Raw genomic sequence first — 24622 nt, 5'->3', positions numbered from 1 at the left:
GTGTTCTCTGACCCTCCAATTTCCTGCAGCAAGTAACAGTGGAATACTGCTGGGGACCCTGAAGTACTGTACGAAGGGAAGACCTAAAGATATTAAGAAAACCCTTTGGCAAACCAACCCCTGATCTAAAAATAAGATATTGCTAGAGGAATTTGAAGCCCGTGGTGCAATGAGGGTAACCACAGAAACAACAAACCTCAAACCAGCCCAACTCCTGACTATATCAACTCAAATCCCCCACATTAAAGACCTAGTAGAAGGAAAGATGTACCCATTTCCAGGCAAGAAACTATTTACCTTAGTCTGCTGCTCTACACAAGATACACATCTAGTTTTCAACAAAAAATTACACAGCATAGGAAAAGGTAAAAAACAAAACACTTCCAAGAGACAAAGCAATCAACAGAACCAGCCTCATATATGACACAGATATTGAAATTATCTGACAGGGAATTTAAAATAAGGGCTCTATGGGAAAGGTGAAAAATATGCAACATCAGATAGGTAATATCAGCAAAGAAATGAAAACTATAAGAATTAAACAGAAATACTAGAAGTAAAAAACACAGTTAACAGGTGTAAAGAATACCTTCAACAGCTCATCAGACAACTCACAAATTGGAGGAAAGAATCAGTGAACTTAGTGATAAATCAAGAGAAATATGTCAGTCAATAGAAACTGAAATACAAAGAGAAAAAATAATGGGAGGGAAAAGAGTAGAGCATCCAAGAGTTGCTGGACAACATCAAACAACCTAACATAAGTGTAAATGGAATCCCTGAAGAAGAGAGTGTGGGAGAAGAAATATGTGATGAAATAATGACCCAGAAATTTCCAAATTTCATGGCAGTCACAAATTCACAGGTCCCAGAAGCTCAAGAAAAAACCAAAGCAAAAATCACATCAAGTCAAATTATATTTCCCTAGGAAACTGCCCATTTCATCTAAATACTCAAATTTCAAATGTATCACTTAAACTTGTTCAGAGTATGTTTTTAAAAAATATTTCCACTGGATCTATATTTATGTCCCTTTTTCTCATTCCTAGTAGTGTTTATTTGTGCCTTCTTTCTTTTCTTAAAAAGTCTTGAAGAAGTTTAGCACATTTTACAGCACCAGACTCAAGAAGAAACAGAAAACCTGAAAAGATCTATAACCCTTCAACAGCTAGGATCAATAATTATTACACCCACAAAACAAAAACAAAAAACAAGACTGTTTAAAGGAATGAATTCCAGGGACTTCCCTGGTGGTCCAGTGATCTCGTGCTTCCACTGCAGGGGGCACGGGTTCAATTCCTGGTCGAGAAACTAAGATCCCACATACCGCCTGGCCCAAAAAAAAAAAAGGAATGAATTCCAGCAAATATTCAAGTAATGGGTAATTTCAATCTTACATAAAACTTCTGAGAACAGAAAAAGTTAAATACAACCCAACTCATTCCCCCAGCTTACCTTGGTGCCAAAACCAGATAAAAGGCTCCCCCAAAAGGAAAATTATAGCACAATCTAATTTAGGTACAAAAAAATCTAAATTATGAAAAACCTGATTCCTGCAATGGGGATATGTTGTGTATGTCTCTGTTTGCATTCCATATTACAAACTTGTTCTTCAGTATTTTGATAACTGTACCTCAATATAACTGGTTTTCTTTGAAATCCTATGTAGTTTATGCATTAAAAAACATTATTTTGAGATGGAGTCCATAGGTTTCAGACTGCCAAAGGGGTTCATGGCACACAAAAAAGATAAGAACCCCTGTACTAAAGAAACTCTCAGAGATATACACAAGAAAACATGCAAGAATGCTCATAGCAGCCCTGTGTGTAATAGCAAAAATCGGTACGAAAAGGAAAGTGGCTCCATAAACCAAGGTATACTTATCAGGTGGACTTTTCTAAAAGTCATTAAAATGAAAGAACTGGAGCTACATGTATCAACAAGGACCTATCTCTTAATCTGGATGCTGGATACATAGGTGTTTGATGTAATATCCTTTAGATGACTAATACAACATTAACATCACACGACACTATCTGTTTTTATTTTCCTCACTTTGCAATGAGAAAACTTCATGGATCATCACCAGTACATGCACTGACATTTAGGAGCCACGATCATTAGTCAGGCACAGTGCAAAATACAAATTCCTTAGGAAGCCTTTCTCCAAACCACCAAGTTGCAATTAACTGTCCTGTCCTATTCTCCATAGCAATTTCTATCTAACTCTCTACTTACAAATTTCTGAATTATATATTGCTTCCAGTTTTACTGAGATATAATTAACATATAGCATTTATAAGTCTAAGGTGTACAGCATAATAACTTGACTTACATATATTGCAAAATGATTACCACAGTAAATTTAGTTAACCTTGATTATCTCACATAGTGAATTATATTAAATACAGTTTGTGCTTGCCTGATTTCTCAAGTGTAAGATTTTTTTTTTTTTTTTAAGTGTAAGATCTTTGATGGCTGCATACTGCTTTGTAGTCACAAGTTCCCAAAACCACATTTGCTGAGTTTGATCCATTCACCTACAGTCACTCTGAAATAAATCCTGAACACTGGCTTAAAAGTTGTGTTTGCATCTTTAATATCTATACTGGGATAAAATCTGATTATAAAAATAAAACTTACCATCACAAAGCTGGATTTCTACTTTTCATAATCTTACTGTTATTTTTATTTACAATGAACAATACAAGAAAATAACTTTGAACAATGTAAAACAAGATACGTTTAATCTAAAGGATTTACATATCCACATTACCATGTTCAAGTTGGGATAATCATTTCCATGTTCAAGTTGGGATAATCTTTTTTTTTAATATCTTCTATGTATTTTTAATTTTTTTATTAAGGCATAGTTGACATATTAGTTACAGGTATACAACGTAGTGACATATAAATGCCATATGGTATGGCATTTATATACATTGCAAATTGATCACCACAGTAAGTCTGATAACATCACTGTCCAAAGTTATTGCAATATTATTGACAATATTCCCTATGCTGTATACTATATCCCCATGACAACTATTTTATAATTGGAAGTTTGTACCTTTTAATCCCCTTTACCTATTTCTACCAACCCCAATCCTTCACCCCTCTGATGAACATCAGTTTGTTCTCTCTATATATGAGTCTGTTTGGGATAATCATTTTGCAGTAAGTATACAGAATGATATATGAGTTAACTATGCCCCCTACTGACTGAATAAGTATTTTGAAAACTGAATAACATTATAGAGAATAAAGAATATAGTCCACACAGATGTACCACATAAAAACCAAATGTACCAAAGGTACTTTTATAATGTAAATGGGTTACATAAAAAGGACTTTGCAGATCTTAAGTCAAGCATATTTGAGATAAGATTTATTAGAGAAAATGGGACTTGAGAAGAAAGAAGTGTAATTTCGGAATTGACTGCTCAGAGTCACCACATTACACAACTTTAGGAAGCATCATTCACATTATATTCTACATCAGTGGTTCTCAAACAGGGGCAATTTTGCCCCCCAGGGGACATTTGGCAATGTGTGGAGATGCTTTCGGCCATCACAATGTGGCAGGGGCGTGGTGCTGAGTAGAGGGTAGAGGGATATGGTAGTAGGTAGAGAGGCCAGGGATGCTGCTAAACATACTACAATGCACAGGCCAGTCTCACAATAAAGAATTAACTGGTCCTGACTGTTAATATTGTTGAGGTTAAGAAATTTTGCTCAACATGAGTATTCTCTTTCAGGTTGTACAACAATGAAACAAAGTCATATAGAGTTTTATGACTTGTTTAAACTTTGTTGAAAGAGTCAGAGAAGATATTAAATCTCTGCTGTCAAGGAATACACTTTTAGCCCTTTTTATCTGGGCTAGAAAACTGCAGTCTAGACAGTTTCATATGTCCACCTTTTGGCTCTGTTCTAAGGATGATACAATTTGTGCATAAACTTTTAATGGGCTAACAGTATTTTTTAAAGCTATTAGGCTTTCCCATTTTACCTGTGTTTCCATTTCCATCATCCTTTGTTTTATTTCTCTTATTTCTGCCTGTGTTTCAGCTTCTCTAAGTCGAATGGTCATCAGTTCATCTTGTAACTCATTCACAGCATTTTTCTTAGGTGGGTCTTTCCATCTCCCAGTAGTACGAGCTAAGTGGCGCTGAAATACAAAAAAATTATATCGCAACAAATATTCCCAGTATTACAGTAAGAGCCAACTTAACGAAGCACTTATTTCAGGCCCAGTACTGTATAAGGCACTTTATATGAATCATTTTATTTAATCCCCAGAAAATCTTAAAAGTTAAACACTATTATTTTAAATATAGAGGTGAGAAAATGGAAATTGTGAGTAAGTAACTTCAGAAAGGTCACACAGCCAGTAAGTGGTAGATGTGCGATATAAACTCAGATATAGTTCAATTATTTTTATACTGTGGATTAATTATTGTAAAGAATACATTTTTCACCCTAATTTTTTTTCTGAGAGATTTTTACATTATTTTGTAATGAAATCCCAAGAAAAGGGGAAAATTGGGCCTTTCACGAATTAAGGAAACAATATTAGAAGTTGAGAGTAGTGTTCTCAAAATATCTGTGGTGAAGGACAGTTTTGTTTCATTTGTTTCTAATTTCTAATGCCACCTGATACTTCCTAAAAAAAAAAAAAAAAAAGCCATGGCAACTTAAAGGACTAACTTCATTCTTTGCTAGATGCATCCCCCATCCCAAATTCATACCAAGATCACTATTCTGAAATGATGTGTAGTTTTTTTTTCTTCCCTCTCTCCCTTCTCTCTTATAGATTGCTTTGTTTTGTTTTTTTGCTACTTATCAATAGTTTCCCTCATATGTGAATAAATTTGTGGGTGAATAAATTTGTGGGCATATAACTAACTGAATGTCTGTTTTATTTTGTGGGAAAACCATTTTCAAAAGAAGTTACAAATTCATAAACAAATTTATACTGGTGTCACCCTTCTGATGTTTCATACTGACCAATGAATTTAATATCAACAGGAGAAGAAATAAGTACTATATAAAGAAGTATTTTCTTTTAGTTCTTTAGAAAAAGTTACACAAATCACAATGGTATAACAACACAATAAAAATGACTTGATCTCTATTTTATCTTTTATTTACTTATAGGAATCAGAAAGGGAGAAAAAGCCTAAAGGTACTTTCAATTTATAAATGCTCTCAGTTTTGTATATTAAACAGGGTCTTTCTCACTTTAAATTCAGATCCTAGTGTTGGTCATTAACTACTTCAAATTCACACAAAATGGATATTCAGGTTTTACCTTTCTTTTTTAAAGCACACAAAATATTTTGATATACCTGCCAGTGTTCCTCTAAATCTTTGACTTGTTGTCTAAGTTCTTTTAAACCCGTAATAGCTTCTGCCTCTCTCAGTTTCACAGCAATGAGTTCCTCCTGAAGCCTTGCAATGTTATTCTCATCAGGAAATGAGTTGTTTCTCTAAAGCAAGAGAAAATTTAATTGGGGATTTTTTTTTAATTTGAAGAATAAAATACAGCATATATAACAATAAAATACAACAAAATAATGAGCTGTTTTCTCCCATATGTAATTGTATTTAATTTTATTGAGATATAATTCACAAACCATAAAACTTACCCTTTTAATGAACACTAGTCAGTGGGTTTTGTTTTGTTTTTTTAATTAATTAATTATTTTATTTTTGGCTGTGTTGGATCTTCATTGCTGCACATGGGATTTCTCTAGTTGCAGCAAGTGGGGGCTACTCTTCGTTGTGGTGCGCAGGCTTCTCATTGCAGTGGCTTCTCTTGTTGCGGAGCATGGGCTCTAGGCACGCAGGTTTCAGTAGTTGCGGCGCACGGGCTCACTAATTGTGGTGCACAGGCTTAGTTGCTCTGCGGCATGTGGAATCCTCCCGGACCAGGGCTCAAACCCATGTCCTCTGCATTGGCAGGTGGATTCTTAACCACTGCACCACCAGGGAAGTCCCTAGTCAGTGGTTTTAAGAGTATTCACAGGGTTGTGCAATCAACATCACGAACTAATTTCAGAACATTTTAATCACCCCCAAAAGAAACCCTATAACATTAGCAGTCACTCTACGTTTCCCCTACCCCCAGCCCCTGGCAACCACTAATCTATGTCTCTATGAATTTGCCTATTCTGAATATTTCATATAAATGGAATCATAAAATACATGGCCTTTTATGACTAGCTTCTTTCACTTAGCATGTTTTCAAGTTTCATTTTTTTATTGCCAAATAATATTCCATGGTACAGATATACCACATTTTATTTACACGTTCATCAGTTGATGGAAATGTGGGTTGTTTCCACTTTGGGGTTACATGAATAACACTGCTATGAACATTTATGTAAAAGTTTTTGTGTGGATATATGTTTTTAACTCTCCTGAGTATATATGAAAGAACAGAGACGCTGGGTCAGATGGTAATTCTAACATTTAACTTTTAAGAAATTGTCAAACTTTTCCAAAGCAGTTGCACGTTTTACATTCCCACCAGGAAGGTACAAGGGTAACTGTACTTAATGTTGAGGACACAGAAAGTCTAGCTCTGTTTTGTTTAATAAAATACTAATTATGGAGCAACAGGATTAAAAACGTTTTTCAATATGGCAGTGAACATACTAACCTCTGATTAGGACTACAAAGCATGAACATCATTTATGTTTTAAAGATTTATGGAAGAGAATAGTCCAAAATCTGTTCTGTTATATTTTCTCAGCATATCATTTTGAAAAGGGAGTGTAAAACATCTGTACCTTAGTCACTATTTATATCAACATTCAAGAAATAAGCACCAAGGTGACCTAAATATTTGCTTCAAGGGTACAAGATTTAATCTCCTACCATGCTGAAAGACCCACCATAGGATATAGGGTTGCCATATTAAACTGCTCTGGGGAATGACCAAAGAATCCTAAATTAGGCTCTAGTAAAAGCTCCTTAGGTAAACTGAAGTACTGTTGAAATATCAAGTCCTGAGTCTATGAAATTTTCTATCTGAAATATTTCATGAAGATTTTAGCCCACAGAGATGATGGAATAAAGTTATTCTTGCCAACTGCACATTTTTATGATGGACTTGAAACATTTTCTCAATTGAAAACCAGAAATTTACTGTATATGCATTAAAAAAAGTATCTTGCATGAAGAAATTAACCATAGGAAGCATGAAACCTTCCAATTTCCTTTCTACACTATAACATGAATACCAACAAAGCTACTTAAAAATTTATTTTTAAATTGGACCCAAGGACATTTCTTTCTACCAAATATTCAAAACTAAAAGATCCAGATTCTTACCTAAATCATGGAGCCCAGAATACTCTTAATTAGGCAATTTTTACAGCATTCTTGCCAGCTTTTTTCTCAGCAAACAGGAGAATAAGTTTTCCAAAAATAATATAAAAATAGCAAGTAGATTTCTAGCAAAATTATTCCACTATTGATTGTAGTTATACCCTATTCTAACAGTTAAGAACAATTTGAGGGTATCTTTCATGTCCATTATTTATGAGTTTTTGACTCAATGGCTAGATACTACCCAAGGGCCAAAGAAACAAACGCAACACAGAGCCCAAACCATCTATGATTTTATAAATGAGAAAACAGAGATTCAGAGTTTGTGATTTGGAACAGAGACTCTCAAGTCAGAGGGTTGTAAGAAACCTAAAATCATTTCTATTTCCACTACTAATCTGTTCTTTAATAACTTTGAAAAAAGGTAAGTTAGCTTCTGTAAGTACACCTCCAGCTAAGATCTTCCTATGTATTCCGAGGTGGTTTTTTTGCAGCTTGGAAAGCTGTAACAGTTACACTCAGATGAAATTTTCGCTGAAATGTTTATGTATTGGTCTATTTCTACACCTCTTGCAGATGAAGGTATTATAATATTTGAAGATGATGGTTAATTTCTTTTTTCTCTTTAAAAAAATTATTTTTACATGAAAACAAGGTATATTTGCAATGTGTTTCAATCAAAATATTCACTCCTATATCTCAGATCTACATATTTCAAAGTAAAAATGTTCACCTGTCAGCTGAAATTTCTGATTAGACCTAATATTTGTGTACTTTTGTGCTTAGTCAGAATGTAAATTTCACAGTGGATTTTTTTTTTTGAAATTTACCTTTTATTTGGATAAAAGCAACATGATGTATTTATATACTATAGGGATAAAAATGGTAATTTTCATTTTTTAAAAAAACTACCAATGTGATTATGTTTTTAGTTCTTTTTACTTGTGTTTAGCACAGGCTTTAAACTAAAAAATACACTATGGTCTGGATTGACCCAAAAAGTATTCCATAAATTAACAAATATATGGCAAGTTTTTCATAGCTAAATCTAATTCTTCTAGAAGTTGTTGTCTTCTGTTTAATTACATTAATTGAAATGTGCTTAAGACAAATACTTTCAGCATATTTTATACACTAAAAAACAAAACAAAAAGGGTTAGTACTGGGCCAATGGCCAAGAAGCAATATTACTACCTTGTAGACTGTTACAGTTCAAATTGTCCCACTTCCCCCACAATTTCAGAAACGAGAAGTCTGGGAGATACTGTACCAGCTGCATTTGGGTGATAGTCTAAATGCTGTAAGTACTATTCATCTTGACAATGGTTAATTTCTATCCCCTAAATTTCTTTTCTCTGACATTTAAACATTATTCATATCAAAATTATCCTGGTTGTTTTCCTCTAAAAGGGCTCTAATCTCCATTTTTACCCTAAATATGGCAATTTGAGTAGTATGGCAACAACAAAGAATAAATGGGAATCATGTATTTTTTTCCTTTCCTCTCCTATAATATGTAAGATTTTTAATGTGCAAAAACACCAAGTCCAATTTCACTACTCAGTAAGTACTTAACAAGTATCTATCACATGTTCCATTCTAATTCGGGAATGAAAGCATTTATGTTGTTCTTACCTTTTCTATATCCAGAACTTTATCCTGCATTTCCTTTAGTGCACACTGAGACTCAGCTTCACTCAGTCGGGCTTGGACCAATTCCTTCTCTAGCTGTAGCACAAAATCTTCATTGTAGTTGGAACTGCATTTATGCTACAAGTTACAGACATACACTGAAATTTTTCATAAGTATGAACATGTATATATAATAAAAATAAGTGCAATTACACAATACAACTATTGAGGGCAACCAGACTGTAAAAGTTCCATCCACCTAATATTTCCAGCTTATCTCCTCCAATTAACTTTCCAATGAACAAAAAATTCCAGGTTTGATATCTATAAAGATGATCATATTATTGGGTGTTCATAATCAGTTATTACACTAACTGAATCCAATTTATAGGAGATAAATATCTTTTTTTATCTGTCCATCCATCCAGATACTAAGAATTTGTTCCAGCTCTATAGACCTGAACTGGACAACAGTGTAACCACCAGCCATATATGGTTACAGAGCACTTGAAATGTGGTAAGTCCAAATTAAGAAAAGTTTTCAGTGTAAAATACAAACTGGATTTTGAAGGTTTAGTGTGAAATAAAAAGGCAAAATATCTCAGTAATTTGTATACTGATTCTATGTTGAAATAATATTTCAAATGCCGAGTTAAACAAAATATTAATTTAATCAAATAAAATTTTTATTATTTATTAATTTCATTAATTATTAATTACTCCTTTTAACATGGCATTTTAAAATGCATATCTGGCTCACATTATATTACTATTAGACAGCACCATTACAGACTACAGAAGACAAGTACGTATTTACTGAAAATTCTATTTTAACCTAATAGAAATAAAAACAAAGCATCCACAATTAACGTGAACCATCCTAAATCCCGAAAGAATAAAAATGTATTTGCTGTCAGAAATGTAGATCTATTTAAATATACTCATGAAAATGACTGCTGGAAGCAAAGAAAAAGAAGATGCTGCATAAAGAAATTAGCCATGGAAGCATGAAACCTTTCCATTTCCTTTCCTACTTTATACCAATACAGCTACATTAGAAATCCCTTTTTTTAAACTAGTTTCTACACAAAGCTGTTCAAAACAGCAAAAAGATATTGAATTCACCATTATAAAAGACTTCCTAAAATAAACTATCACTTCACATTTAACTCACATAGTAAAAAAATAGCAACAACTCAAAATTCCAACATAGAGTCATAGGGAATAATCTCCCACTGAACTAGCACAAGTAAAGAATGGTTCCTTTTACTATTCAAGACATTAGGAACAAAATAGACATCAAATTAAAACTCTATTTAAAAACTATTAAATACTTAATTAAAACATATGGTACTCCCTTGCCCCAGTTACCCAAAAAGATATTTTTTAAAATGCACCATTCACTTATTAGGCAAATGAGAATTTTTAAATTCAGTGTACTACATGTTGTTTCTCCTAGTAATTTTCTGATACTATTAAAACAATATTTCAATACAAGAAGTACATCTGCAATAGGTATAACACCTTAGCAAATACTTACCTTACCAAATAGGAGAATGGCAATTTTGGAATGACCACATCCAAAATGCAGGTGCCATAATTTTTGTTTAATTAGTCATAGTTACTTTATGAGTAATACTAGAATTTTTTGCTTTTAATCTAAAGCTCTGTGTTACTTCACACTTATTTTCCAAGACTCTATCAGGAGAACCCCAGGAATACATCAAACCCAAATGGCCAAAATGAGAATGAAACCATTGATCTGGTATAATCCAAATGATCCAACCAAGTAAACAAAAAACTGTACTAATATTGGGAACAAACTTTTATCAATAAAATTTACAAAACTTCTAATCATCCTCTATTGTTAATGGGATACATTCTATAGTGTACATGCTATTTCTCTTCTCATATTTCCCATTTGTTCCTCAACCCACTGCAAACTAGCTTTAGTCTTCATCCTTTGATGAAACTGCTCTAATCGCTAACAATATTAATACCCAATAACAATATAAAAACTCAATGGAAAGCCCTTTTACTCAGCTCTTACCTTCACCAGACAGTCTATGGAATTTAAAACAACTGACAACTCAAAAACTTCTCCTCCCTCAGATTCTGAGGTATTACTGTTTCATGGTTCTACCTCATATCTTCTCTGTCTCCTCTGTCAGCTGAACTACTTAATTATAGGTATGTATGTCTACGTGTATCTGTGTGTGTATATGTCTGTGTGTATCAATCAGTAGGCCCCAGGGTTTCAATATTGTGTGTATTTTCTCAATCTTCCCGTTAACTTTCTTATTTTGTAGATTCCTCCTATGTGATTTCATCCACTAATACAGTCTGTATAAAGACACTATCAGATACTGTGTACATGTAAATAGTAAAAAAAAAAAAAAAAAAAAAAGGAGGGAAAGAGGGACAGGAAGAGGGAGGAAGAAAGAACACACAATAATGGAACTCTAGGGACAATAAATATATAGATATTGACAGATATACAGATACATAGAAAGTGATGACTCTCAAGTCCATATTCTCAGCTCTGATCTTTCTACTAAGCTACAGATTCATATTCACAACTTCCTACTGGTTTTGTTCATCTGTTTAGCCTCATACTCACCTCACATTCAACATGTCAAAACTGGACTCCCCATCTTTTCCTCCTCATGTATTTACTACTATATGCTAAGGATTCCACCATCCAACAACTGACCAAGTCAAAACTTCCCCTCTTATACTCAACCCATACCAAATCAATCACAAAGTCTTAGTAACTTGCACATCTCTTGAATTTGTCTGTTCCTTTCCATCTTCACAGTCATTGTTTTTATTTATGCTCTCATCTCTTTCTTTGAACCACCGCAATAGCCTTATATATCACCATCTGTTAATAGTGCTTACAGTGGGTATTATTTAATAGAGGCATACCTCATTTTATTGCTCCTCGCTTTATTGCACTTTGCAGATACAATTTTTACAAATTGAAGGTTTGTAGCAGCCCTACTTCAAGCAAGTTTATCAGTGCCATTTTTCCAACAATTTGCTCACTTCAAGTCAGTGTCACATTTTGGTAATTCTCACAATATTTCAAACTTTTTCATTATTATTATATTTGTTAGGATGATCTGTGACCAGTGACTTTTGGTGTTACTAATGTTGTTTGTGTTCTGACAGCTCCACAGACTGGCCATTCCCCCCATCCTTTTCCTCGGGCCTCCCTACTCCCTGAGATACAACACTACTGAAATCAGGCCATTTAATAAACCACAACGGCCTCCAAGTGTTCAAGAGAAAGAAGAGTTGCATGTCTCTCACTTTAAATCGAAAGGTAGAAATGATTAAATTTAGTGAGGAAGGCATGTCGAAAGCCAAGATAAGCCAAAAACTAGGGCTCTTGCACCGAACAGCCAAGTTGTGAATGTAAAGGAAAAATTCTTAAAGGAAATTTTTTTCTTTTCTTTGCGGTACGCGGGCCTCTCACCGCTGTGGCCTCTCCCGTTGCAGAGCACAGGCTCCGGACGCGCAGGCTCAGCGGCCATGGCTCACGGGCCCAGCCACTCCGCGGTATGTGGGATCTTCCCGGACCGGGGCACGAACCCGTGTCCCCTGCATCAGCAGGTGGACTCTCAACCACTGCGCCACCAGGAAAGCCCCGGAAATTTTTTTAATGTTTTTTTTTTGACAATGATCCTGACTCTTAAAAAATATTTATTTATTTATTTATTTTTGGCTGCGTTGGGTCTTCACTGCGGCACGCGGGATCTCTGTTGCGGCATGCGGGATCTTTTTGTTGCGGTGCGCCGGCTCTTCACTGCAGCACGTGGGCTTCTCTCTAGTTGTGGTGCGCGGGCTTCTCTCTAGTTGTGGCGTGTGGGTTTTCTCTCTTTAGTTGTGGCACACGGGCTTCAGAGCGCGTGGGCTCTGTAGTTTGCCGCATGTGGGCTCTCTACTTGAGGTGCGTGGACTCAGTAGTTCTGGAGCATGGGCTTAGTTGCCCTGCAGCCTGTGGGATCTTAGTTCCCCAACCAGGGATTGAACCCGCGTCCCCTGCATTGAAAGGTGGATTCTGGACCACCAGGGAAGTCCCTCTTAAAGAAAATTAAAAGTGCTATTCCACTGAACACACAAATGATAAGAAAGCAAAACAGCCTTATTGCTGATAATGGAAAAAGTTTTAGTGGTCTGGATTAAAGATCAAACCAGTCACAACACTCCCTTAAGCCAAAGCCTTATCCAGACCAAGGCCCTAACTTTCTTCAGTTCTATGAAGGCTGAGAGAAGTGAGGAAGCTGCAGAAGAAAAGTGTGAAGCTAAAACAGATTGGTTCATGAGGTTTAAGGACAGAGGGCTTTTCCATAACATAAATGTGCAAGGTGAAGCAGTAAGTTCTAATGTAGATGCTGCAGCAAGTTATCCAGAAGACCTAGCTAAAGTCATTAATGAAGGCAGCTACATTAAACAACAGATTTTTGATGTACATGAAACAGTCTTCTATTGGAAGAAGATGCCATCTAAAACTTTCACAGCTAGAAGAGAAGTCAATGCCTGGCTTCAAAACTTCAAAGAACAGGCTGATTTTCTTGTTAGGGGCTAATGAAGCTGGAAACTTGAAGCTGAAGCCAATGCTCACTTACCATTCTGAAAATCTTAGGGCCATTAAGAATTAGGCTAAAACTACTCTGCTTATGCTCTCTAAATGGTAACAAAGACTTGACGATAGCACATTTGTTTACAACATGGTTTATTGACTATTTTATGCCCACTGTTGAGACCTAATGCTCAGAAAAAGATTCCTTTCAAAATATTACTGCTCACTGACAATGTACCTGGTCACCCAAAAGCTCTGATGGAGATGTAAAATGAGATTAATGCTGTTTTCATGCCTGCTAACACAATATCCATTTTGCAGCCCATGGATCAAGGAATAATTCCAACTTTCAAGTCTTCAAAAAATTTAAGAAATACATTTCGTAAGGCAATAGCTGCCATAAATAGCAATTCCTTAGATGGATCTGGGAAAAGTAAATTGAAAACCTTCTGGAAAGGATTCACCATTCTAGATGCCATTAAGAACATTCATGAGGGCTTCCCTGGTGGTGCAGTGGTTGAGAGTCCGCCTGCCGATGCAGGGGACATGGGTTTGTGCCCCAGTTCAGGAAGATCCCACATGCCGTGGAGCGGCTGGGCCCGTGAGCCATGGCCGCTGAGCCTGCACGTCCGCAGCCTGTGCTCCGCAACAGGAGAGGCCACAACAGTGAGAGGCCCGCGTACCGCCAAAAAAACCCAAAAAAACAAAACAAAACAAAAAGAACACTCATGATTCATGGGAAAAGGTCAAAATATCAATATTAACAGGAGCTTGGAAGAAGCTGATTCCAACCCTCATGGATGACGTGGAGAGGTTCAAGTCAGTGCGAGAAGTAACTGCAGATGTGAAAACAGCAAGAGAACTAGAATTAGAAGTGGAGCCTGAAGATGTGACTGAATTGCTGTATTCTTCTCTCGTCGTACTAATTGCCACTCTAATTAAATAATTTTCACAATATCTATCTCTATAAATACTATACAATCAATGCCAAGGATAGTGTGATTTACCACTATATTGCCAGAATTAAACCGTACTTTTCACAGTAAGTGAGAAACCTTATTTGCTGAATCAATTAGCTAGTCAACTCTTGGTTTAAAAAACAACAACAAACCCCCCCTCTATCATAAACCATATATTAAACAATGGGAGTGGAAATTCAATGCTGCAAAAATAACCTATAAGAATCTATTTGGGGGCTTCCCTGGTAGCGCAGTGGGTGAGGAGTCCGCCTGCCGACGCAGGGGACACGGGTTCGTGCCCCGGTCCGGGAAGATCCCACATACCGCGGAGCGGCTGGGTCCGTGAGCCATGGCCACTGAGCCTGCGCATCCGGAGCCTGTGCTCCGCAATGGGAGAGGCCACAACAGTGAGAGGCCCGAGGCCCGAGTACCGCAAAAAAAAAAAAAAAAAAAAAAATCTATTTGTTTCAAAACGAAACAAAATTTGTAATAGTGTGGGGATATGGTACATTTCCACTGTTACATCCAAAGCATCTGAGAAAATGCCTGTACTATCAAAGAGTCCAGAATGATTCTATGCAAGACAATATAAAAGGAGAAAAAAACTTAAATAAAAAGTTGCTCTCCCACCCAGCATATGATCCCAAAAAAGATGTTTGTAATCCCCTCTACCACATGTTCCAATGAGTCTTTTTTTAAAAATCCAAGCAATATGGATGTACTATTTAAAGATTTGCCACACTAAACTTTTTTGAGAAATTGGGGGCTTTCCTGATGGCACAGTGGTTAGGAATCCACCTGCCGATGCAGGGGACACAGGTTCCAGCCCTGGTCCAGGAAGATCCCAGATGCCGCGGAGCAACTAAGCCCGTGCACCACAACTACTGAGCCTGAGAGCCACTACTACTGAGGCTGCATGCCATAACTACTGAAGCCTGCATGCCTAGAGCCTGTGCTCTGCAATGAGAAGCCACCGCATTGAGAAGCCCACGCACCTCAACGAAGTGTAGCTCCCGCTCTCTGCAACTACAGAAAGCCCGTGCTCAGCAATGAAGACCCAACGCAGCCAAAAATAAATAAATTTATTTTTTAATTGGTATATCATTTTTAAATTATTTATTCCCAACATCTGAAAAATTACACACATCCTTTAAAAAGTGGAAGATTATCTCTGATTATTTATACACACAAACTGCAAGATAGTTTGATGAAGAAAATGTTAAGAAAACAATTATTTCCACTAAAATGAATGTTCACTTATTATTTAAGCTGAAAAGAGATGATTACATATGAATATAAAACATTTAATCTTAGACTAAGGCCAAAATTAGTTTGGAAGAAAGCTTCTGTTCAGATTTCTAGGCATACTGAGAGTTTACGAAGCTTAATGTGTTAAGTCATCAGTCTGGTTTGGATTTTTAGGAAGATGTACATAAACTTACCAATAATTACAAATTAAATGGCTTTTTCTTGAAATGTCACCAAAGTAGAGTTTAAAAGTGTTTATAATGCAGGAAGAAATATTAAACATTAATTTCCATATTCATAAAGAAAAACAAACCCACTAGGTAAATCAGGTGTGGGGCAATTCTAAATGCTGCTTAACAAACACACTTTCTAAAATAAATTATCTAGACGATTTCACAACTTGCACTAATGGATAGTTTTTAGTTTATTAATGTTTATTCATGTGTTTAATCTAAGTAAGATTAGTTTTTATTCCTCATATCAAATCCTTGGTTCTTAAAAGTATCACATAATTATTTCATATTTTCTTCTAGAATTATAGGAAGAGGAAGGAAGATCGAAAGAAATCTTGCCTAGCCTCCTGTTAAGTACTTCCTGGTACAAAGGTCCCAACAACCTCAAAAGGCAGTCATTTCAGTGCTCAGCAGCTTTAAGTGTTACAGTCCTTCTTGTATACGCTGATCCTAGCCAACAAACTGCTGGACAACAATTACTTATTCAGGACACCTGAATGATAAGCAGTCATGTATAGGGCAAAAAGTTTATAAATAGATCAAGCAAGACTCAGACAGTTGGTCTCATCAGGAAAAATCATCCAATATAAACACATCTGTGCCCCATCACACTCCAAAAGGACAAAGTCAGACATGCAACTGTATGAAATATCATTGGATCATTTCTACTTCTATGGGTTTCCCAGAAAAACTGGCATGCAACATGTATAACAAATACTTAAAGGGATAATTTAATCTCAATGCTTGGTTTATCTTGTGCTTAGTTTAATATTTATTATTTAATTTAAAATTACTAAATATAAGTAAATATTAAATTTTATTTAGTGTAAATACTAAATAATAAATTAACACAACATATTGTATAGCACAGGGAAATATAGCCATTACTTTGTAATAACTTTAAAGGAGTGTAATCTCTGAATATATACGTTGTACACCCGAAACTAATATTGTAAATCAACTATACCTCAATTAAAAAAAATAATTAACACGATCGTTTTTGAAAACCAGCAATATCAGGTTCAAAGTATCAAGAGCCAGCATAAAATGCAATGATGTGTTAAAGACAATTACTCAATGATTGAGTACTGCACAAATGCTTTTTAAAGCATATCAATACTCAAAATTTATTAAAAATAAAATTTACCTTTTAAAAACTGCTGCTCAGAAGTTTAATATATATCATTGTACCAATAGCATTAAAATCATTAAATATGATATGAAACATCAAAACAAACAAAAGCCCATGAGTCTGGAGTGATAGAAAAGTATTCATAGTGAGTAAGAGAGAGAGATTGAAGGGGAAAAAGAGAAAAGTCTCTTTTACAGAGGAACATTAGCTAACAGTGTAGAAAAAAATAAGAAAATATGAAAATCTCAATTTGGGAAACCCAATCAGAGAATGCTAAAACCATAGGTAAAAGGTGAATAGAGGGCAAGATATTTATTTGGTACAGAAGTATTTCCCAATGTATTACTTAATCGTTGCAAAGAAGAAACCATACCTTTACAAGGGAAAGGCTGTGTGGTAACCAAACTTAGTATGGTGATCAAACTCAGCAGCATCACTAATAGTGGGAACTTACATAATGTGATTCCTGATTTAAAGCACAGCATCATCTATAATTTAAATGTTAAAAATGTTTAACTGAATCTAGTTTACAGGAAATATGACCCCATGAGAAAGGAATCAGACAAATCCAGGATATGAGACAAGACAACTTGGTTACATCTGTAAAAAGTCAATGTCACCCCTAAACTGGCTTTTGTTTTTTCTATCTTTAGTCAGTCTAGACAGAGTTTTATCAACTTTATTGATGATTTATAAGAACCAGCATTTGATTTCACAGATTTTCTCTATTTTTGTTTTATACTGTTTTCAATTTCATTAATTTCTACTCTATTACTTGTTCCTTCTTGCTTTAGGTTGAATTTTCTCTTACATGTCTAGTTTCTTAAAGTAGAAGCTTAGATTGTTGGTTTGAGACTTATTTCCTTTCCTAATATAAGCATTCAATGCTATAGTATTTTCACTAAGCACTGCTTTAGGCAGATCTCACAAATTTTGATAATGTTGTGTCTTCATTTTCATTTAATTCAAAACACATTCTAATTTCCCTTGAGATGTTCTCTTTGACACAGGGGTAAAAATGTGTTGTTTAATTTCCAAATATTTTAGGGATTTCCCAGATATCTATTATTAATTTCTAACTGCTGTTAGAGTCAAAGAAGATACTTCTTATGATTTCAGTTACTTTAAATTTGTCAAAATTTATTTTATGGTCCAGAATATGTTCTATCTTTGTAAATGTTCCATGTGCCCTTAAAAATAACATGTATTCTGTTATTAGGTGAAGTGTTCCATAAATGCCAACCAGGCCAAGCTGGTTGGTCTTTGATATCCATTCCATAATGATTTTCCACCTACTTGTTTCACCAATTACTGAGACTGGGGTATTAAAGACTCCAACTGTACCTGTGGATTTGTCCACGTCACTTTTCAGTTCTATCAGTTCAGCTTCATGCTCCCCTATCATTAGGAGCATACACATATTAGGAGACATATATTCCTAAATACATAACAATCCTAAGATTGTTATGTCTTCTTATGGAACTGACCATATTACCAACATGTAATGTACCTCTTTATTCCAAGAAGTCTGAAGTCTACTTTATCTGATATTAATACAGTCACTCCAGCTTTCTTTTGCTTAGTGTTTGCATGGTATTTCTTATTTATCTTTTTACATTTTTTTCTAGTTGTAATTTAGTATACTGAAGACCACCTTGATCCTTTTCACTGTAGGAGTGTCACCCTCATTAGCTATCATACTATCCACATTCCCAATATTCATATAATAGCCTACTTGGCCTCTGTCACTTCCAGCCCTTTTAAGTGAGACCATCTCAGATTCACTGAGATTCTGGGAACAACCTTATTCCTAAGTAGAAGGACATAAAAAAAAATAAATAAAATATAAAAATATGTCTGCTCTACTCTGGCACATTAACAGAGACGGCCTATCCTAACACCACATCTTCCCAAATCACGTAAATCACAGCTATGGATAATAGCCTCCATGTTCAACACTTGCCCAAGCTGCTCTCTCATTAGCCCACTAAACTCCTGATAATCCAAATTCTTGTCTCTTTTATGTCTTAAACTCCCTTGCCTTGGGCTACAGTTCCTATAGGGTATTCATCTGACAACCTACTGTAAGTCACTTCTGTAGTTCCCAACCTTGACCTGCTCTGCGCTACTCCAGATTGCATTCTCCTTTTAGTATCAATGCAACCACAATGCTGATTAAGACATGCCCAACTCCAGCCCTGAGGGCTCTTCCAGTCCTCTCAGCCTCTTCATACAAGCTAGCTCACTTGCTTCTGGTCCTACCCTGACCTCAACCAATGGGTTTCAGCACTGGGATGTTATATGTTCTCCCTTATTTCCACCTTCTACCACAATTACTCAAACTAAATGCGTCATTTCCTTGAGCCATATACCCTTCAGTTCTGTAGCCTTCTTCTTTAGACAATTAGGCAAAATTCAAATAACACTTTTAAATGAACAATTCAGTGGCATTTAGGATATTCAGAATGTTGTACAACCACAAATTTTTATCTAGCTCTAAAACACTTCCATCAGTCCACAGTAAAACCTCTTAAGCAGTTTCTCACCCTTTTCCCATTCAACCTTCTGGCAACCACCAACCTCTGTTCTGTTTCTATGGATTTATCTATTCTGGATATTTCATACAAATGGAATCATACAATATGTGATCTTTTGTGTCTGGCTTCTTTCACCTAGCTTAATGTTTTGGAGGTTCATCCATATTATTCATAGCATGCATCAGTACTTCATTCCTTCTTATGGCTGAATATTTCATTGTATGTATATACCACAATTTGCCTATCTATTCTTCTGTTGATGAGCTTTTGGGCTATGTCCACTCTTTTGTGAATGATGTTGCCACAAACATGTGTACACATACTTGTCTGAACATCAGTTTTCCATTCTTTTGGGCATACATCTAGGAATTGAATTGTGGGTCATATGATAATCCTATGTTTAAACTTTTGAGGAACCACCAGAGTGTTTTCCACAGTAGCTGACCATTTTATATTTCTACCAGCAATATACAAGGGTTCCAATTTCTCCATCTCCTTGCCAACACTCCTTTTCGTTTTTACTTATTATAGATATCCTAGTGAGTGTGGAAACCTCATAGTGGTTTTGATCTGCATTTCCCTAAAGCCTAATGATGTTGAGCATCTTTTCATATGTTTGTTGACATTTGTATATTTCTTTGGAGAAAGGTCTATTCGAGTCTTCTGCTTACTTAAAAAAAGTTTTATTGAAGTACAATTGACATATAACATTATATTAGTTTTTAGGTATACAGAATCATGATTCAGTATTTGCATATATCGTGAAATGATCACCACAATGTCTAGTTAATATCCATCATCATAGGTAGTTACAATCTTTTTTCTCGAGATGAGAACTTGCATTATCTACCCTTTAGCAACTTTCAAACAGGAAATACAGTTGCCTATTGTTAACTATAGTAACCATGCTGTACGTTACATCCCCATGACTTATCTATAACTGGAAATTTCTACCTCTTGACCCCCTTAACCACAATTCACTCACCTTCCCATCTTTTGCAACCACCAATCTGTTCTCTGTATCTATGAGCTCGGTGGGGTTTGTTGTTTGTTTTTAGGTTCACATATAAGTGGGTCATGTGATATGTGCCTTCTCTATCTGACTTATTTCATTTTGCCCAGCATAATGCCCTCAAGGTCCACCCATGTTGTTGCAAATGGCAAGATTTCATTCTTTTTATTGGCTGAATAATATTCCAGCATGTGCACTATGTGTGTGTGTATTCATGTGTATCATTTTCTTTAACCATTCATCCACTGGTGGACACTTAGGCTGTTTCCATGTCTTGGTTATGGTAAGTAATACTGCAATTCTCTGTTCATTTTTAAATTGAGTTGTTTGCCTTTTTGTTGAAAGAGTTCTTTATATATTCTGGATGCTAAACACTTAAATATGTGAGTTTCAAATATTTTCAACTCTGCAGGTTGACCTTTCATTTTCTGGATAATGTCCTTTGATGCCCAAAAGGTTTAATTTTGAAGTCCACTTTATCTGTTTCTCGGTTGTTGTTGTTGCTGCTGCTCATCCTTTTGGTGTCAAAGAATCCATATCTAAGAATCCACTGCCAAAAATCTAAGCTCATGAAAATTTATCCTTATGTGTTTTAAAACCATAAAGATCACTGATCCATTTTGAGTAATTTTTTTATGTGGTGTGTGGTAGGAGTCAAAGCTCATTTTTTCACATGGTGATGTCCTGTTTTTCAAGAACCATTTGTTGAAGAGAATATTCTTCCTTATCAAATGGTCTTGGTACCCTTGCTGAAAATCAGGTGGCCATACATGTATGGGTTTATTTCTGAACTCTCAATTTCTATTTCATTGATCTATATGTCTATCCTGTTGCCAGTACCACACTGTTTTGATTATTCTATCTTTGTAGTCAGTTTTCAAATTGGGAAATGTGAGTCCTCCAACTCTGTTCTTTTTCAAGATTGTTTTCACTATTTAGGGCTCCCTGTAATCCCATATGAATTTCAGGATCAGCTTTCCCATTTCTGTAAAAGACTGACAGGGTTGATAGAATTAAATCTATACATCATATTAGGTAGTGTTGACATCTTAACAATATGAAGTCTTCCAATACATGAACATGAGATCTTTCCATTTACTTAAATTTCTTTATACCACCTCACACCTACTACTAGCTACTAGGATGGTTTTTAATAAAAACACAGTAAAGAAAAAAGAAAAGAAAAGAACAAGAGTTGTTGAGGATGTGCAGAAATTAATTGGAACCCTGTACACTGGTGGGAATGTAAAATGGTGCAGCAGCTGTGGAAAATAGTCTGCTGAGTCTCCAAAAAGTTAAACATGAAATTACCATTTGATCCAGCAACTCTGCTTCCAGGTATATACTCAAAAGAAGGGACTCAAACAGATATGTGTATGTTAATGATCACAGTAGTATTATTCATGACAGCCAAAAGGTAGAAACAACCAAAATGACCATAAACAGATGAGTGGATAAACAAAATATATACATACAATGGAATATTATTCAGCCACAATAAAAACTAAGGAAATTCTGATATTAATGCAATGCTACAACAAGGATGAGACTTGAAAGCATTATGCTAAGCGAAATAAGTCAGACACAAAAGGACAAATATTGTATGATTATTATATGAGTTACCTGGAAGAGGAAAATTCATAGAGACACAAAGTAGAACGGAGGTTACCAGGGGCAAAAAGGTGGAGGGGGGGAAGGAGAGTTATTTTTTTTAATGGGTACAAAGCTTCTGTTTGAGATGATGACAAAGTTCTAGAAATATAGTGGTTATTGCTGCAAAATATTATAAATTTACTTAGTGTCACTGAACTGTGAACTTAAATGGTAAATTTTATGTTGTGTCTATTTTACCACAGTAAAGAAAAAAAATTGCCAAGAAGAAAAAAATTGAGTGAATATGTTAAGTGAATGAAGCCAGACACAAAAGCCTCATACCTTACAATTCCATTTATATGAAATTCTAGAAAAGGCAAAACTACAGTGACAGAAAGCAGAGAGGCTGCTGGGATAGAGAGTTGAACTGCAAAGGGACATGAGAGAAATCATGGGGGGGTGATGGAAATACCCTACATTTTGATTGTGATAGTGATGGTTATACAACTAATATCAAAACATATCAAACCATACATTTTAATTTTAATTTGATGAATTCTATTACATGTAATTTATACCTTAATAAAGTTCATTTAAAATATCAAAAAGAGGGGCTTTCCTGGTGGCGCAGTGGTTGAGAGTCCGCCTGCCGATGCAGGGGACACGGGTTCGTGCCTGGTCCAGGAGGATCCCACATGCCGCGGAGCGGCTGGGCCCGTGCGCCATGGCCGCTGAGCCTGCGTGTCCGGAGCCTGTGCTCCGCAACGGGAGAGGCCGCAACAGTGAGACGCCCGTGTACCGCAAAAAAAAAAAAAAAAAAAAAAAAAAAAAAAAAATCAAAAAGAAAGACTTGAGGTGATCTAGCCTTATGTAATCATTTTAGAGAAAAAAAGAAACCCAATCCTTGAGTATCCAAGGTCACAATGTTAGCAAAACAGGATTAGAATTCAGTTCTGTATATGAAATCCAAAGGTATTTATAGCATATAAAATGACACTACTGGCAGTAGAGGGTGGTGGTGGTGGTTGATTATACTGGTAATTCAATACCTCCTGCTGGAATAGACTTGAAACCCTTAGAGAATTCTGAAGACTTCATGTTGTTATATTGGAAGGCTGTAATCAAGACAATTAGCAATGGATGGTAACTTTCTAGCAGTAGTATGCTCACTACTTTGCGAAGAAACTACTCCATTTGTCAAAATTCCGATTGGTAAGATTTTGTATCTTTGGATCTTAAACACATTCTGCCCTCTGAAGCAATATCAAAAGAGACTAACCACTTTTCCATAAGATCACCTCACCTCTCAAATACTTTAAAATGACCATAACTGTGATGTTCTTATAAAAATCTTCTTTAGTAGAGTCTAAAAATATCCAGGGATTCCACATCTTCCTATACTTGCCATAACACAGTCTGTAAACATTTCATATGAGTTTGGGTATTCAAACCAGATACAACACTACAAATTTTCTACAAGCTACTTAGAACTGAACTGGATTATTATACTTCTAGAAGACTATACTTGGGATAAGGAACGCAGGGAGTCTCATTATATTATTGGTAATTCCTGATCCGCTGTCAATTTCTCAATTTTGCTACATAAAGCATCACTAAGATATATCTTTAAGTTTTAAACTTAGAGGCAAGGCTATAGATTTACTTCTATGAAATAATCTTTTATTTAGTTTCTTATTCTGAATAGACTGTTTAAATATTTTAAAATCTTGACTCACCATTAACATATTACCTACATTCCTAGGGGCTTCCCTGGTGGCGGAGTGGTTAAGAATCCATCTGCCAATGCAGGAGACAAGGGTTCGAGCCCTGGTCTGGGAAGATCCCACATGCCATGGAGCAACTAAGCCCATGAACCACAACTACTGAGCCTGTGCTCTACAGCCCGCGAGCCACAACTACTGAGCCCGCGTGTCACAACTACTGAAGCCCGCATGCCTAGAGCCCGTGCTCCGCAACAAGAGAAGACACTGCAATGAGAAGCCCGCACACCACAAGGAAGAGTAGCCTCTGCTCACCACAACTAGAGAAAGCCCACATGCAGCAATGAAGACCCAATGCAGCCAAAAAAAAATAAAATAAACAAATTTATATATATAAAAAATATTACCTACATTCCTGAAATACTTCATGTAGGAGACAAAGACCTCTGACACCTCTTTACTTCAACATGAACAGCCATTTTGATATAGTCACCTATAAAGCCACTTAAGTTTACTATTTTCATCTGTATTTCTCTACCTTGTCAAGAATATCATGAGAGACACTACCAACAACTTGTAAAAAATTTTTGTTTGTTATAGAAACAAAGTTAGTTTGTTATGACTTATG

At 35.7% G+C, this 24622-nt stretch overlaps 1 protein-coding gene across 2 annotated transcripts in view; it reads right to left on the bottom strand.

Annotated features, from left to right (window-relative positions):
• EVI5 (ecotropic viral integration site 5) overlaps positions 1-24622 on the bottom strand; it is a 205719-nt gene that overhangs the window by 70754 nt on the left and 110343 nt on the right. For both annotated transcript variants that reach the window (XM_022553275.2, XM_022553278.2), the window contains 3 exons: positions 8975-9109; positions 5353-5493; positions 4014-4172 (listed from right to left, as the gene is read on the bottom strand). In XM_022553275.2, the coding sequence (XP_022408983.1) occupies positions 4014-4172; positions 5353-5493; positions 8975-9109 (435 nt within the window). The remainder of the gene's footprint in view (positions 1-4013; positions 4173-5352; positions 5494-8974; positions 9110-24622) is intronic.

This window comes from Delphinapterus leucas, chromosome 1, assembly GCF_059928025.1.
Source record: "Delphinapterus leucas isolate spDelLeu-1000000601 "Yukka" chromosome 1, BTC_Dleu_Yukka2, whole genome shotgun sequence".
Lineage (NCBI taxonomy): Eukaryota > Metazoa > Chordata > Mammalia > Artiodactyla > Monodontidae > Delphinapterus > Delphinapterus leucas.
Note: the sequence above shows the minus strand (reverse complement) of the source record. Positions and strands in the feature narration are given on the sequence as shown.